Source organism: Heptranchias perlo, chromosome 14 (assembly GCF_035084215.1).
Source record: "Heptranchias perlo isolate sHepPer1 chromosome 14, sHepPer1.hap1, whole genome shotgun sequence".
In the NCBI taxonomy this organism is placed as follows: domain Eukaryota; kingdom Metazoa; phylum Chordata; class Chondrichthyes; order Hexanchiformes; family Hexanchidae; genus Heptranchias; species Heptranchias perlo.
The window spans coordinates 27125336-27143373 of NC_090338.1; the positions used below are offsets into that span (position 1 = coordinate 27125336).

The 18038-nt window shown below is 43.5% G+C and overlaps 1 protein-coding gene across 8 annotated transcripts in view; it reads left to right on the top strand.

Moving 5' to 3' along the window:
* Nucleotides 1-18038, top strand: part of LOC137332374 (organic cation/carnitine transporter 2-like) — a 139740-nt gene that overhangs the window by 12396 nt on the left and 109306 nt on the right. For all 8 annotated transcript variants that reach the window (XM_067996151.1, XM_067996152.1, XM_067996149.1 and 5 more), the window contains 3 exons: nucleotides 821-924; nucleotides 5894-6048; nucleotides 16116-16287. In XM_067996151.1, coding sequence (XP_067852252.1) covers nucleotides 821-924; nucleotides 5894-6048; nucleotides 16116-16287 — 431 coding nt within the window. The remainder of the gene's footprint in view (nucleotides 1-820; nucleotides 925-5893; nucleotides 6049-16115; nucleotides 16288-18038) is intronic.

Consider the following 18038-nt stretch of genomic DNA (forward strand, 5'->3'; position numbering starts at 1 on the left):
GTAAGTATAATATAAATATAGATGACCTATGGAATATGATTCTCCCAATCTTGTTGGACCCATAACAGTGGTATCTGTGGAAGCCAGTTGGTCAGGGTTGACATTCTAGAGTTTTGTTCAATTATTTTCAGGCAACATGAAAACATTTCCCAGTTCGGCCTTGGAAATTCGACATGTAGTTTTATTCATTTCCCTGAACAAACAAAATATATTGGAGATTCCATGACAACGCAATTGTCTGTTGGAATTAGAAAGAACTGGCATTTACATGTCCTTAGTATGTCCCAAAGCACTTCACGCAACTGAAATACTTTTGAAATGTAATCACTGTTGTAACATAGACAAATGTGACAGCACCATCCCACAAACAGCAATAAAAAAACCCGCCAGATAATTTGTTTTTGTAATGTTGGTTGAGGAATAAATGTTGGCTGGAAAACTATCCTGCTCTTCTTGAAATAATGGCATGGAATGTTTTACATCTGCCCAAGAGGGCAGATGAATCACAGTATAACACCTCATCCAAAAACAGAACCCCCTCAATACTGCACTGAAGTGTCAGCCTATATCATGTGCTCAAACCTCCTGGAGTGGGATTTGAACCCACAGCCTGCTGGCTCAGAAGTGTAAGTGCTGTCACTGAGCCTAGGCTGACATAGCAGTAAGCTTGATGAGCCGAATGGGTTTTTCTCATATCCTGTTTTGATCCATTCTGATGTCGTAGAGGGCACATTCTTAGATCCAGTGCAGTAAAATGGCTTACCTGTTAATATGGCCAAGACCGCATATTTGGAGCTTACCATTTCTCTTTACATTTCAGTGGGACTTGGTGTGTAACAATGACTGGAAAGGGCCGTTTTCTATGTCAGTATTCTTCTTGGGAGTGCTGGTTGGTTCCTTTATTTCTGGACAGTTGTCAGACAGGTGAGTTATTTCCTTTATTCAAGACTGTTTAGCCCCAATTTTAACCCGATGAGAATGGGGCTTGTGGGGTTAAAATTTGCGCTGCATTCCTGCCAACTGCTATTTTAACTCCCGGGTTCCGGGAGGCGTGTGAGGCGCTCGCCGCAGGCAGGTGGGGGCCTCATAAATATTCAAAAGTCGGGGTCTGATGACATAATTCAGACCCCAAAGTGATATTAACCTTGGGCCGTGCGAGTTGTGCACAGTGCTGACCGCACTGGGGAAAGCTGTTGCTGAATGGATCCAGGACCAGAAGAGATCATTTTTTTTTACAATTTTATTGGTTTCCTTGTGGGCCAAGAGGAGCAGGAGTGCTTCTCCGAGTCCCACAAGGAAACCGTGGGCCTCCCTTGTCCCAGACTTCTCTTCCCTACCACGATCACCCCCCAACCCTGCCCCCCCCCCAGATGACCTACCTTAATGCCAAGAACTGTTCTCTCGGGTCGCCAGTGGTGGCCCCCTGCCTCCCAAAATCTCACTTTTGCCTGCCGGCCTCCTTGTTATTCGCGCTGGGTTCAGGCGGGAGTCTGTCCTAGGATATGTTGATGAGGCAAAGGGGGTTAAAATGGCCGTGCAAGCTTATTGCTTTTTAAAAAAAATTGTTCTCAGGTTGTGGGCAACAAAGACCAGGACGCATTTATTGCTCTGAGAAGATGGTCGTGTGCTTTCTGCTTGAACTGCTACATCCTTGTGATGGTGTTCCCGCAATGGTATTATGTAAGGAATTCCTGGATTCTGACCAGGGATGATGAAGAAATGGTGATATATATCCAAATCAGGATGGTGTGGAACTTGGTGTGATAGTGTTCCCACATTACTGCTTTTGTTCTTCTTGGTGGTAAAGGTTGGAGGGGAGGGAGGTGATATTAAAGTAACCTTGCTGAGATGCTGCAGTTCATCCTATAGATCGTATGTACTCCAGCCACAGTACACCAGTGATGGCGATCGTGTATACTGCAGGTACAGTATGCTGGTGCCAATCAAGGGAACTGTTCTGTCCTGAATTTTTTTTTATTTGTTCATGGGATGTGGGCGTCGCTGACGAGGCCAGCATTTATTGCCCATTCTTAATTGCCCTTGAGAAAGTGGTGACAAGCCGCATTCTTGAACCGCTGCAGTCCGTGTGGTGAAGGTTCTCCCACAGTGCTGTTAGGTAGGGAGTCCCAGGATTTTGACCCAGCGACGATGAAGGAACGGCGTTATATTTCCAAGCCTGGATAGTGTGTTACTTGGATGGAAACGTGCAGGTGGTGTTGTTCCCATGTGCCTGCTGCTCTTGTCCTTCTAGGTGGTAGAGGTCGCAGGTTTGGGAGGTGCTGTCGAAGAAGCCTTGGCGAGTTGCTGCAGTGCATCCTGTGGATGGTACACACTGCAGCCACAGTGCGCCGGTGGTGAAGGGAGTGAATGTTTAGGGTGGTGGATGGGGTGCCAATCAAGTGGGCTGCTTTGTCTTGGATGATGTCGAACTTCTTGAGTGTTGTTGGAGCTGCATTCATCCAGGTAAGTGGAGAGTATTCCATCACACTCCTGACTTGTGGGGAGTCAGGAGGTGAGTCACTCGCTGCACAATACCCAGCCTCTGACCTGCTCTTGTAGCCACACTATTTATGTTGTTTCTGGTCAATGGTGACCCCCAGGATGTTGATGGTGGGGGATTCGGCGATGGTAATGCCGTTGAATGTCAAGGGGAGGTGGTTAGACACTCTCTTGTTGGAGATGGTCATTGCCTGGCACTTGTCTGGCGCGGATGTTACTTGCCACTTATGAGCCCAAGCCTGGATGTTGTCCAGGTCTTGCTGCATGCGACTGCTGTAGACCCAAGCATGAGCTGCTTCATTATTGGATGAGTTCCGAATGGAGCGGTACACTGTGGAATCATCAGCAAACAGCCCCACCCCTGACGTTAGGAAGGTCATTGATGAAGTGGCTGACGAGATTTCATTGAGGAACTACTGCAGTGACATGCTGTGGCTCTGATGACTGGCCTCTGACAGCCACAACCGTTCTTTTGCCTTAGATCTGACTTCAGCCACTGGAGGGCTTTCCTGTTGACCCTCTCTGACCTCCGCTTTGTGAAAGCTCCTTGCTACCATACTCTGTTAAATGCTACCTTGATGCAAAGGACAGTTACTCTTGCCTTTCCTCTGGCATTCATCTCTTGCATCCATGTCTAGATGAAGGCTGTGATAAGGTCTGAAACCAACTGGTTCTGGTGCAACGCGAACTGAGTTTGGTGAAAAGGCTATCGATATGCTTGTGTTGCTTGATTAGTGCTATTGATGATTAAAAGGAGACTAGAATCATAGAAATATATGGCACAGAAGGAGGCCGTTCAGCCCATCGTGTCTGTGCAGGCCGATAAAGAGCCATCCAGCCTAATCCCACTTTCCAGTTCTTGGTCCGTAGCCTTATAGGTCACGGCACTTCAAGTGCATATCCAAGTACTTTTTAAATGTGATGAGGGTTTCTGCCTCTACCACCACCCTCTGGGTGAAAACATTTCTCCTTCACTCCCCTCTAATCATCCTACCAATTACTTTAAATCTATGCCCCCTGGTTATTGACCTCTCTGCTAAGGGAAATAGGTCCTTCCTATCCAGTCTATCTAGATCCCTCATAATTTTACACACTTCAATTAAACCTCCCCTCAGCCTCCTCTGTTCCAAAGAAAACAACCCCAGCCTATCCAATGTTTCCTCATAGCTAAAATTCTCCAATCCTGGCAACATCCTCGTAAATCTCCTCTGTATCCTCTCTGGTGCAATCACATCTTTCCTGTAATGTGGTGACCAGAACTGTACGCGGCACTTTAGCTGTGGCCTAATTAGTGTTTTATACAGTTCTAGCATAATCTCCCTGCTGTTCTATTCTATGCCTCGGCTGATAGAGGAAAGTATCCCGTATGCCTTCTTGACAACCTTATCTACCTGTCCTGCTACCTTCAGGGATCTGTGGACATGCACTCCAAGGTCCCTCTGTTCCTCTACATTTCTCAGTTATTGTGTATTCCCTTGCCTTGTTTGCCCTCCCCAAATGCATTACCTTAGACTTGTTCGGATTGAATTCCATTTGCCACTTTTCTGCCCACCTGACCAGTCCATTGATATCTTCCTGCAATCCACAGCTTTCTTCCTCACTATCAACCACACGGCCAACTTTTGTATCTGCTGCAAACTTCTTAATCATGCCCCATACATTTAAGTCTAAATCATTGATATATTCTACAAAAAGCAATATACCTAGTACTGAGCCCTGCGGAACCCCACTGGAAACAGCCGTTGACCATTACCCTTTGCTTCCTGCCACTGAGCCAATTTAGATCCAACTTGTCACTTTCCTTTGGATCCCATGGGCTTTTACTTTTCTGACCAGTCTGCCATGTGGGCCCTTGTCAAAAGCCTTGCTAAAATCTACGTAGACTACATCAAATGCCCTATCCTCATCACCCCTCTTTGTTACCGCCTCAAAAAATTAGTAGGAGAATAATTGATTCGAGAAAGATTTATCCTGCCTTTTTATGTATAGGAAATACCAGGACAATTTTCCATATTGTTGGTTAGATTCCAGTGTCACAGCTGTACTGGAACAGCTCGGGGATCAGCTAACACTGGTGCGTGGGTCTTTAGTATTACAGCTGGGATGCTGTCCATGACCTTAGCTGTGTCCAGTGTAGTCAGACACTTCTTAATATCACGTGGAGTGAATTGAATTGGATGGACACTGGCATCTATGATGGAGGGGACCTCGGGGGGAGGCCGAATAAGATCATCCACATGCCACTTTTGGCTGAAGACATTTGCTTAAGACCAAAAATCCGCTAGATGGTGCATCGCACTGTAAGTGCTGAATTGCATCTGCCCCAGGGCCTCTGTTGCTGACCGTGCCGGAGGTCAAATCCCACCATGGCAGTTTGAGAACTTGAAATCCGTGCTGGTATCAGTAAAAGTGAAGCCGTCGGATTGTTGTTAAAACCCAACTAGTTCACTAATGTTCTTTTTAAGGATGGAAACCTGCCGTCCTTACATGGTCTGGCCTATATGCAACTCCAGTCCTACACCAATGTGGCTGACTCATAACTGTCCTCTGAAGTGGCCTAACAAGCCACTCAGTTGTATCAAACTGCTATTTGGGGCAACTAAGGATAGGTAATAAATTGCGGCCTTGCCAGTGATGCCCATATCTCGAGAATAATTTTTAAAAATGCCACTGGGAAACAAGTGGCTGGAAAGTCCAACAAAAGAGCGGTTGGCTAGGGAGGGGGTGCTGGGTTACCCCAAGTAAATATCTTCCCGTTGTGCCTGCGGTCCCTTTTGTAAGGGGGATACTGAGTATTTTTTTAAAAAATTGGAAATCCTTTTCTTCAGGGTACAAGATGGAATCCCAGGCTGGACTCCGCCGCCCCCCCCCCCCCCACCAAAGGTGGGCCCCACCTCCACTGTTTGGTAGGTAGGTACACATGATCTCACCAGATTCACCTCCACCAACTCTACTCTTGGTCTCTTTGAGGGACAGAGATGCGGGAATTCCTGATCCTACATTCAGTCTTGCTCCCTCTTATACCAATGGCCATTTTTGTAGCAGGCGGAGGTTAAACCCCCAATAAGCCATTCCAAAATCCTGGCGGTAAGACTGGGACCCTGCATATCTGGATCCCAACTTAATTTCTAGCCCAAAGTTATGGCAGGAGTGTGTCAGCTGGATCGTGCATTTTCGGTCCCCATGTGTTTTTATGTAAATATAAGCGAAAGTGGACTAGTCTGTGTTTATGTGCATGAGTGCTATATAACTGAAAGACTATACATATGGCATGTACACGTAAGTGCATGATTTAGCGTGTGTGTATAACTACATGCTTGAGCTTATGTGTATGTTTGTCAGTAAGTATGCAGTACTGCATATTTTTAAATCTTTATTTGCTTCTGCTTTGTAGGTTTGGGAGGAAGGCAGTTCTGTTTGGGACCATGGCTGTACAGACAGGATTCAGCATACTTCAAGTGTTCTCTCCAAACTGGGAAATATTCTGCCTTCTTAATTTCCTTGTGGGTATTGGACAGATTTCAAACTACGTGGCTGCCTTTGTTCTTGGTTAGTATCTACACCATTCAGTACTTTCATTAATTCTTTCCTCACTACTTTTGATGATTCTGTCGCTCTCAGTATAATACTAAGTTCTGGTCATTATATGTTAGCCCTGAAGACTGGTAGAATACCTATGGAATTTTGAGGCCTCATTCTTTTTCCAGTTCCTTTCTGTGGAAAAATGGTCAAAAAGATCCTGAAACTTGACAGGCAGCAAGAATGCTCCTGCTGGCGGTGTGAACCAGAGGATTGCTGAATTCCAGTACAAATATAAACTGCGAGCTATGATGCACAAAGTTCAGTGCGGCAAAACAAAACAGCAAGAAGAATCCTAAGTATTTCAAATTGGGCACCGTCGGATGAAAATCCTTGGCCCTTCTGGTGCACATGCTGTATCTCTGGCAGGAGTGCAGTAGAAGGGCGCAAACTAGGCTGAGACATAGTTACACTGGGTCGTGACCTAGCACAGGTGTTTCCAATGACCTTGTTTTGGGGCAGAGGTTTCCGCGGTCCCAAACAAAGCCATTGATGCAGAGTGAGCAGGGCTGAGGGCAGGGAATCCCTATATTGGGAGTTCCTTCATCACAGGACACTTCGAGGCCTGGCAGCCTTTTACTGGAGGTTGTGGGGCTTTTTGGAAATCAAGGTACACCACATGATAAGGCTTACTACTTGAGTTGTCATTTTCTCAAAAAAGTCAAAGAGGTTGGTTAGGGAGGATCTACCCTCTCTGAATTCATGTTGACTGCTGTTAATTAGGTTATTGTTGTGCTCAGGTTTACTACTGATAATTGATTTTATTATTTTACATGGATTAGAAGTAAGAGTGATGGGGCTGTAGTTGTCTGTGTCTCTTTTGTACCCTTTTTGAATATGGGTACCACATTATTCTATTTCCAATCCTTTGGTACCTCATCAGTGTCTGACACCTACATAATGATTGTCAGTGCCTTACAGAACCCCTTCCTAGTCTTTCTCTGCACCCGAGAATAAATATAATCAATCCCCAGGGATTTATTTGTTTTAAGTCTATTTAGCCATGTTTAAGACTTCCATCTCATTTACAATGAAGTAATTGATTTTACCTGAAATGTCTTTGTCTGGAGAAGCATTTTGCTCATGTCTTGTGAATACCTGGAGGAAGTAGTCATTCAAAATATTTACTATTTTGTGGTCATCCTCAGTTTCAAGCCCATTTACATCATTTATTGTATTCCCCTTTCTCTGACTATCCTCTTGCTGTTGTGGCACTAAAATAATTTTTTCTTGTTATGCTCAGCCTTATGTCTCTGTTTGTGACTCTGATCACCCTTTTTACATGTCTCTGCATTTTCTAGTATCCATTCCAGTGCACTCCTTTTTCTTTCTCCCTGCAGGATTTGCACAACCCATTTTTCCTCTATTTCACTTTAAATTCACCTGTTAATCCATTTCATGTTATGATTGCTTAGTCCCATCCACCACCCTAAACATTCCCTTCACCACCGGCGCACCGTGGCTGCAGTATGTACCATCCACAGGATACACTTAAGCAACTTGCCAAGGCTTCTTCGAAATACCTCCCAAACCCGTGACCTCTATCACCTAGAAGGACAAGGGCAGCAGGCACATGGGAACACCACACCTGCATGTTCCCCTCCAAATCACACACCATCCCGACTTGGAAATCGCCATTCCTTCATCGTCGCTGGGTCAAGATCTTGGAAGTCCCTACCTAACAGCACTGTGGGAGAATCTTCACCACACAGACAAGGGCAATTAGGGATGGGCAATAAATGCTGGCCTTGCCAGCAACGCCCACATTCCATGAACAAATAAAAAAAAGTCTGAGTTTATTGGTTGTGGGAATGTATTTATGCTCAGGATTATACTATTAAAGTTCCGTTTGATTCCTACTGAAGTTTTGTTGAACAACCTCTCTCATTTTATTTGCTTTAATTGTTCCCTTATTTCATGGAATTTTGTCCTTTTGAAAGCTCATGGTCTTGAGAATTTCCAATTCCCAGATCATGTTAAACTATCATTCTGTGGGTACTGTGCCTTCCATATCTTGTACATCTTCTGAGTCACTGATGAATAGCAGATTAAGATAAGTATTGTTGTTTGTGGCTTCATTGATGCACTGGGTCAAGAAGCAATCATGCACTACATTTGCCAACTCTGACTAAGCCACTTAGATTTTCCCAGTTTATATTATGTTGATTAAAATTTCCGATTAACATAACTTTCCTGTTCTCACATGCCCTTCTTATCACTTCATTGAACAAATTGTCTTCCTTCTTATTTTGACCAGGTGATCAATAGCATACCCCTAGCATTAGCTTTGATTTTTTTTTTAACATTAGATGTCTAACGAGAGTAGTTTGTTTTGTAACTTGCTACCTTTCGCAGGATCGATTTTTACCTTCTTTTCTGTTCAATCTGTCTTTTATAAACACTTTGTACCCCTAACTATTATATTAATTTCTGGATTTAGCCATGTTTCTGATATTCCCACCACATCATGGTTCCCTACTGCCACAACAGTCTCCAGTTCCTGAGTATTATTGCTTAGGCTTATTATATATTTGCCTCCTCTCTCTCGTCCCCCATTAACTCCCTATTCCTGGTCTCCAGTTCATGTGAGTCACTCTGAGTTTCTGGGTTCGTACCCACTCGCTGACTACCTTCTACCCTCTATATCATCTGGGATACTGTTTCCTCCTCCCTTGCCCCCTACCTGTGTAGTTTAAAGGATTTTCTATTGATGCCTCAATATTCCTCAGAAGTCTTTTTGTCCCTATTTCATTTAAATGTAGCCTGCCTTTCCTGTACCAGTCCTTTTTTATTGTGAAAGGATTCCGTTATTTAGGAAGTTATCATTGTTCTACTCACATCATGCTACCTGACACTGATTTCTCTGCCTTTCTCAAATATTGGAAGTATTCCACAGAACATTCCATTGCATCCTCTAAGTTTGAGTTTTGAGACAATTATATTTGTGGCTTTTAAGACCCCTGTATTATTTCTTCTGATGTCATTTGCCCCTATACGTGGTCTATTTTCAGTATCTCTTCTAACTTTTCCTCAATACGTGCTGCTCTAGTTTCAGGTAGACAGCTCACCATCCTATGGGTATTGTCCTTGTGACTCTTATGGCTATCCACTTTCCTCAGCAAAGAATCTCTGTGTGACATAAACTGCATCTTTGTCCAGGCTGTCCTCTTATGAATTTTTAACCACCTTTTCTTCTATTACCTTTTACATTGTTGGACAGTGCCAGGTATCTGTTCACTAATATAATCTCTTGCGTTGTTTTACCAACCTTAATCCAGTTAATATCTCAATTTCCTTGGCTTCCTTTAGCATTTGTTCCCGTCATGACAACGCTGTCCCTAGTTGTTCAGGTCTCCAGCGCCGTCCCTGAAGGTTCACGCTTAGAATCATAGAATGGTTACAGCACAGAAGGAGGCCATTCGGCCCATCGAACCTGTGCTGGCTCTTTGTAAGAACAATCCAGATAGTCCCATTCCCCCGTAGCCCTGCATATTTTTTCCCTTCAAATATTTATCCAATTCCTTTTTGAAAGCCACATTTGAATCTGCTTCCACCACCCTTTCAGGCAGCGCATTCCAAATCATAACTACTCGCTGCGTTTTTAAAAAAAAAGGTTTTCCTCATGTCACCTTGGTTCTTTTGCCAATCACCTTAAATCTTAAATCTGTGTCCTCTGGTTCTCGACCATTCCGCCAACGGGAACAGTTTCTCTCTATTTACTTTATCAAAACCCTTCATGATTTTGGACATGTCTATCAAATCTCCTTTTAACCTTCTCTGCTCTAAGGAGAACAACCCCAGCTTCTCCAGTCTATCCACGTAACTGAAGTCCCTCATCCCTGGAACCATTCTGGTAAATCTTTTCTGCACCCTCTCTAATGTCTTCACATCCTTCCTAAAGTGCGGTACCCAAAATTGGACACAATACTCCAGTTGTGGCCGAACCAGTGATTTATAAAGGTTCAACATAACTTCTTTGCTTTTGTACTCTATGCCTCTATTTATAAAGCCCAGGATCCCCTATGCTTTTTTAACCATTTTCTCTACCTGTCCTGCCACCTTCAAAGATTTGTGCACATATACCACCAGGTCTCTCTATCCCTGAACCCCCTTTAGAATTGTACCAGTTAGTTTATGTTGCCGCTCCTCGTTCTTCCTACCAAAATGTATCACTTCATAATTCTCTGTGTTAAATTTCATCTGCCAAGTGTCTGTCCATTTCACCAGCCTGCCTACATCCTCTTGAAGTATATCACTATCCTCCTCACTGTTTATTACACTTCCAAATTTTGTATCACCTGCATATTTGGAAATTATGCCCTGTACACCCAAGTCCAAGTCATTAATATATACCAAAAAAAGCAGCGGCCCTAGTACCGACCCCTGGGGAACATCACTGTATACCTTCCTCCAGTCCGAAAAACAACCGTTCACCACTGCTCACTTGAGGTCTGATGCAAGGCTGGCTGTATCTGTTACCTGAGATGGCTCACTTACTGAATCTAATACTATCCACACTCCCTCAAAAAAACCCTTACTTATATTTGAACTTGCAAAGTCCCATAACTTGCTTGCCGAGGCTATAAACTCTTTAAGTTTACCGATTAAAAGACAGTTTTCACATCTCTTCACCCCTCTATTGTATGTGGCTCTCTTATTTGGGAACATCCCACAGCAAACGCATCTCATGGTCTCCATCTTTGTTATACATCTCGCGGCTGTTTCATGTTGTTGTTATATTTCTCCCATTGCCTCCTTTTGGTTTATTTTTTTTTAATCCCAGTTGTTCCCTTTTGGTTTTACCTGTATCTGGTGCCCCCCTTTAATTTTAACTTCCCTTAGATGTTTTACTTTAAACTTCCTTAGATACTTTTATTTAATTTGGGGTTGTCTTGGGTGGCATACGTTTATCTTAGTTCCACTACACCCCTTTAACTTCTCAAGTACTTTAAGTTGTCTTCTGCCTGTGCTGTCCTTCAAGAAGGTACTTAAAGTTACTGATCGCTGAAACTTCATGCTGTTCAGGGGGCTTTGGGGATTAAGCTGTTTTAACATTACCTGGTCATGCTGAACCTCTTATTTTAGCTGTAACATTGTGGCAGTCGTACGCGGAGCTGCTCCGCTATAACCTACTTAATTTTATAATTTAATAAAATTCACAGATCCCATGGAGTCTGTGGTCCTGTTAATGTTTTTCTGCTAATATCGAAGTTCTTCGGTGTCTGTACATCGCTGGCAGTGTGGGGCCTTCCAAAGATCATCCTTTGCTCTCCAAAATGACTTCCTAAATGCTGCATCTTGAAGACTGTGCTCCTTTCACTAGTTTCATGTACAGGAGTCATGCATGAGCCATTTAGTACCAGATGGGAGTGAAGAATGAACCTCTTGCTTTGACTCATTAGTTTGAATAATTAAAAACTGTAAATGTCACATTGCTGTGTGGGACTGATGGTTGTTATCATTGTCCCTGGACTAAATTCCATGAAAATTAAACACAACCCACTGCAATTTAACAATCAGCAGCTAAGGATTGCACATTCCCACCACCACCACAATGAAACCCCCTAAAACAAACAATATCTGTCCTGCTGACAAGCACGTTCCTGGCATTCTTTCACTGTGAGAAAATCATTGATGACTCGGTTTTAGTCCAGGTATTTGGAAGTTGTGTCTTTCACACTCTTGAGAGACGATCATTCTTAGGTAATGTTTATTTATTACATTTACAATTAACCAAAAATCTTTTTCCATAAAAGTAGATTATCTTCTTGTTCTAGTGCCCCTTTGTTGGCTAGTCCTCTCCATGTATAGGCATTCATTGAGGTTGCTTGATAGAGAATGTTTTTTTAAAGGCTGCTGTTACTTTAGGTATTTAATTCTCACAACCGAAATTATCTTTGCAGTGGCGTATTAAGTCATATAAGCTGCTAAATTCAGTGCAAGCAGAACGCTCATCCATCCATGCCTGTTCACAAACCTATCCCAAATTGCATGGACTAAATCATTGCTCCTGTAAGGGTGCGTCAGCGGTGCCGGCCCCAAACCAGCAGCCAGAATGTCAGAGTGGCGCCATGCCATTTTGACGGCAGAGGAGAGGCTTGCCTAGGGCCCGAAGAAAATGTTCTTTTTTCATTTTTCTGCTTCCATTAGAGCAAGCCAGCCTCAGGGTTCAGTTGCCTTTCCCTGGTGAACATTCGGGGCATTCATAAAATCCTCAGTGGGACCTAAATTAGCTTTCAGCTATGTGAGACCTTATGAGGGTGGAATGGGTGAAATTTCCAACGGGAAACCAGGAGTTCCCCCCCGCCCCCCCCCACAAGGCCTCCTTGGCTTGGGGGGGTGGGGTTTGGACAGAACATCCACCCATGGCTGCCCTACTGGAATTTAATTGTCCACTGTAAATGGAGCTGAATCCTGGCAAAACTGGATTCTACCCCAAATTCCCGACCTCCAGGCACAATTCTTCCATTCTCCTCGGCTACAGTCCAAGAATTCCAGTGCCATATAGAACAAGGCGATCCCAGACTTAATTCCTGGTTTATGCCGAGTTACCTGATCTGAGTTATGATGGTCAATCAGATGTTACAATTGACCTTTGCACTTGTAGACTAAGGAGAAAAAAATTCAGCAAGAAATCCTGGCCTATAAACTTGGCTGTGCAGCACCGTTTTTCAGGCGTTACTAGGTCCCCCATATGGTGGGCAAGAAGCATGTGCATGTTTCCAGTCGGAAATGTGCTGGCCACCGTATTGGGAAAGAACAAAACGTTGTCGCCTAATTTTCGCCCAAAAACCAGACTGAACGAGGAACAACTTTTCCCCCCAGACTCGTTGGGGTGCCGCTGGCATTCCTGACATGGCTCAGCAGCATGCTCATGTTGACGGGAGCCATCTCAATAAACTAAGTAAGAAGACCACAGCAATGAAAGTCACAACTTTTGGCTAAGTAGAGTCAATTTCAACACTCATTGGCAGTTCACTTTTCCATACACTGCAACGTCCACAAATATCACTCTTTCTTTTATGGCTAATTTTAAGGTCCCAGAAGCACCAAGACCTCCTCTTCCCATCATGGCTGCACCCAATAGTATACCCCTAAAGTGTGTCCAGTGCAGACCTGTAGCATTCAAACTTACCCAAGAGGAAGTTTGGGCCCTGAGGTCATGGTCCCAGCACAGTACACTTCTGGTGTGCTGCACCCAAATCGCCTCTGGCACTTCTGTTATAGTGTGCCCAAATTGCCTCTGGACAGTACTGGGAGTGAAAAACCAGCCCTTTAAAGTATTTCATTTAGATGTAGAAAATGTCTGTCGTAAATGCACAATGGCTAGAATTGGGTTCATAGAATCATAGAATGGTTACAGCACGGAAGGAGGCCATTTAGCCTGTCGAGTCCGTGCTGGCTCTCTGCAAGAGCAATCCATCTAGTCCCACTTCCCGCCCTACTCCCTTGGCCTTGCAAATTTTTTCCCTCCAAGTACTTATCCAATTCCCTTTTGAAAGCCATGATTGAATCTGCCTCCATCACCCCCTCAGGCAGTGCATTCTAGATCACAACCACTTAAAAATAAGTTTTTTCTCATGTCGCCTTTGGTTCTTTTGCCAATCACCAATTAAATCTATGTCCTCTGGTTCTTGACCCATCCGCCAATGGGAACAATTTCTCTCTATCTACTCTGTCCAGACACTTCGTGATTTTGAATACCTCTATCAAATCTCCTCCCAACCTTCTTTGATCTAAAGAGAACAACTCCAGCTTCTCCAGTCTATGCACGTAACTGAAGTCCCTCATCCTTGGAATCATTCTAGTAAATCTCTTCTGCACCTTCTCTCAGGCCTTGATATCCTTCCTAAAGTGCAGTGCCCAAAACTGGACACAATGGGCTCAATTTTAGGGGCCAATTACGAGTGCGTTGGGGGCGGGGGGGGGCACCGAAAATCAAGGAAATCCCATTAGGGTTCAGAAGCCGGCTCCAACCCACCGACTTCCAAATTTCCCAGGGACCCACCTGTGTGCGCGCGGGCGACCCATAAATGGAAGTCCCGCCGGCAATTAAAGCCGGTGGGATGACCATTAAACAGCCAAATGTACCTCATTGAGGTACTTAAGGATTTTACCTGTGACAGATGAAGTAATTGTAGCGATTTTTAACTCACCTGGGCGGCTTGCCCACCGCTTCCGATTCACGCCTGGTCAAACCACCTTTGCACCCTGCTCCGATGTCCCGTGTCATCCCTCTCCGATGTCCCCCTCTCTTCCCCTCTTTTCCCCCCCCCCCCCCCCCCCCGGTTTTCCCCGATCTTCTCCCCTCTCTTCCCCCCCCCCCCCCGATCTTCCCCTCTCTTCCCCCCCACCCCGATCTTCCCCTCTCTTACCCCCCCCCCCCCGGTCTTCCATTCCAGTGCGGGATGACATCCCGCTCTCTGTCTTTCTCTTCTCCTCCCCCCCACCCCCGTGCTGCAGCTCCTGATGGCAGCCAGCCTGTCAATCAGGCTGGCTGCCGAGCGCGAAACCCGGAGAGGACATTATTCATCAGTAATCAACATGCGATCGCGTCGGAAACGGTAAGTTTTGTTCATGCGGGTTTGCCACGCGCACCTTCACACGCCCCCCCGCCCCACTGCCATCCCGCCACCATTGCAAAATCGAGCCCAATACTCCAGTTGTGGTGGAACCATTGTTTTGTAAAGGTTCTTCATAACCTCTTTCCTTTTGTTAGAACAGGAAAACTTAGAAAAGTAAACATGACAGCCAGTATTTTCTGCATAGTTGGAATATTGCCACAAGTTTGGTGGGGTGGGAGTTCTCCCCACCCAAATGGCACATTCCTGACCCTGAGCAACAGGGTAATGTAAGTATTCTCACCAGGTTCTTGACGCGATTCTTGCCTCTGTATGGCAGCTCACCTGGGTGGAGGACACAAAATGACTGTGGTAGATTTCAGATGCCTGTTGCAATTTTGTGGGGCCAAAGATCCCCGTGGCTGACCACAAAGTGCTGGGATTTTTTTGTTTAAAAAAAAATGTGCCCTCAATTTGCATTATCCTCTGCAATTGATGTCACTGTAATTAATTATATTAACTGTAATAGAGCTTTAAATTTTAATATATCTGTACAAAACTGATTCCAAGTGTAAAGAGGATGAGGTATGAGGAAAGGTTAGACAACTTTTGCTTTAGAACCTGGAAAGTAAGCAATTATGAAGGAATCTCCTGAAGTAGCTAAAATATTAAATGATACAGATCATTTACAACCAGATTATACTTCATAAAAAGCCAGGAAAGTAGAGCCAGAGAACTGATAGGGCTAGATGAAGTAGGGAGGGAGGAGGCTTGTGTGGAGCATAGCATAAACGCCAGCATAGACCAGTTGGGCCGAATGGCCTGTTTCTGTGCTGTAGACTCAATGTAACGCAATGTAACTATAACTGGATGTAATTAGTGAAAACTACATTTTAAAAATATATCAGGAAAAACTTCTTTACTGAAGTAATGACCCATGTTTGAAATCAGGTGGGATAGAAAGGCAAAACCATTGGGGTTGTTCAAAATATAGTTGAATGAGAGAGTCAGAGTATTAGAGGGATGAAGTTTTATGGGCTGACTGATCTAATATCATCTTTGAATGTTCTTATATCCAGAGACACTAATAATCTCTGGTCCCAATGTCTGTTACAGATTTTTTTCTTAAACATTGCTTTGTTTTCAATTGCTTTTCAAATGTTTTCTACTTTTTTTTCTTTCATCCCTGTCATGGGCCATTCTCCATCTTTTTTTCATCTCCTGTTATGTTGCTCTGTCAAAGGCCTCTGGGAGGTACATAAAATGGGCTGAGGTGACATATCTGCATTGAGGATCTTTCACATGGCTTAGTTTCTGGGTTACGTTTAGAAAGCATTCAACTTAATTACTGTAGGCTTTTTTAACTGAACTGAAAAGAAAAGTTTATTTCACAGTGGCCATAATAGGCAGTGAAATAAAATTAGGAAATGACTCACAATCATGGTTGTTCTTGACCTAGTTATTCTCCTCTTACAGGATCGGAAATTCTTGGGAAATCCGTTCGGGTTATGTACTCTACACTGGGAGTTTGCATTTCTTATGCATTCGGCTATATGCTCCTGCCTTTGGTTGCATACTTCATACGAAGCTGGCGGATATTGCTTTTCACCCTGTCCTTCCCTGGCCTGCTGTACATTCCTTTGTGGTGGTATGTAGGAATTAAAACCTTAACCTATTTCATCAGCAGGGAAGAACTTCTATTGTCGTTAACTTCTGGCACTGATTCCAACCGAGGTAAAGAAAATGGGAGTCCTCCTCGGATGAGGGTAGGGATGGGGATTGGCATTGGCAGTATATTAAAGAGGTGTAATAATATCTCCTTGACTGTGATGAAAGGCTGGATGTTCAGTGGATGTAATTTTCACCTTATCCACCTGGATGGTAATTTAGCGGAATTGATCACCAGCCCGTTGTAATACCAACCCAATTTTACCTCATTGAAATCAATGGTATGAAAATTGGGTGGGTTCTACAATGGGCAGATGATTTACTCCACCAGATTACTGCTCGGGCGGTGAAGGTCAATATTAACTCCAGTGAGTTTCAACTCATGGACTTATAATGACATCTGGATAGTCAGTGTGTTAAGGTACTAAGCATTCAATTCATTGACCTGTGGTGGGGTATGGATGGTCAACGTGTTACAGCACTGCCCTTTCAATGGTTCCGTTCAGTTGGTTAGTGTCCACATCATGAAAAGCATAAGCCAAACATATATTCACTACTTTTTCTGCCATTACCTGTTTATTCTGAAATAATACTATTTTCATCAAACTGTTTTTGGAAGTTTTTAGGAGAGTTTTGATATTTTTTACTTCATAAAATTAAATAGATTTGTTCTGAGGCAATAAAAATACTCCCTTATAGTCAGCCTTATTTCTGCCTTTTCAAAGACCTGCACCAGTTTCCCCATTCAGCAGTGTGAATGATAATTGAAAATAGGGGATAAAAATTTTGCAAAGACAAACGGGAAAGGAAAGTTAAAAACAGAAGAGTAATAAAGGAGGGGAGAGAGCAAAGTGAGAAAAGAAGAACGGGATAAGGGAAAGAGGAAAAGATAAATGAAAGGGGAAAAGAAAGAAACAGAAGTGTAGGATGAGAGAGAAAAGCAAATGGGATAAAGAGATAGAAATGGAGGAGAGAAACACAGACATTAAGGAGGTTAAGAGAGGCAAGAGTGGAGGAGAGAGCAAAACAAGTGAAGGAGTATAAGGCAGAAATTAAGGTGGAAAGAAAGAAACAGAAGTGAAAAGAGAAAGGACTAAAATGGAGGAGGAAGGAGCAACAGAAATTAACGTGGATAAAAAGAAACAGAAGTCAGTGAGGAGGAAGAGAATGAAACAGAATTGACGAAGGAGGGAGAGAGAATCAGAAGTGAATCGGAAGAGAGAATACACTAAAATCACATGAGAATATGTCCTAAACTTACTACTAAGAGTATAAATCACCCATTTGCTGTATATTTAGTTCTTGAATGATAGTGTTCCTTGTTGGAGTTTTCTGATGTTGATACCAGTGGCTTCACATAACACAATCCTGGGAATTAGACCTGCAATAAATTAGATATTTGGAAACTCTGGTGTTGGAACTGAGTAGTACAGATATAAGGAAACTCATTCCTGTGTTAAAAATAGAAGATCAACGGTTGTAGCAGCAGTGAGTCTTTTGAACTACAGTGATTGCTTTCTCTAATTTATCATCTGTGTTGCAATAATTCCAAATGCCTGTCCACTTGAGAATAAGCCCTTTTTCTGAATTAAACAATTTGCACAGAATTCATGTTACCAAAAGAAATGGATTTTGTAGATGCCTAATGCTCTTAAGTGTGTATTGCCTAAGATTTTAGGCAGTAGAAACTTGTCTACAAATGCTAATTAATTTTAAGTTGGTGGCAGATTT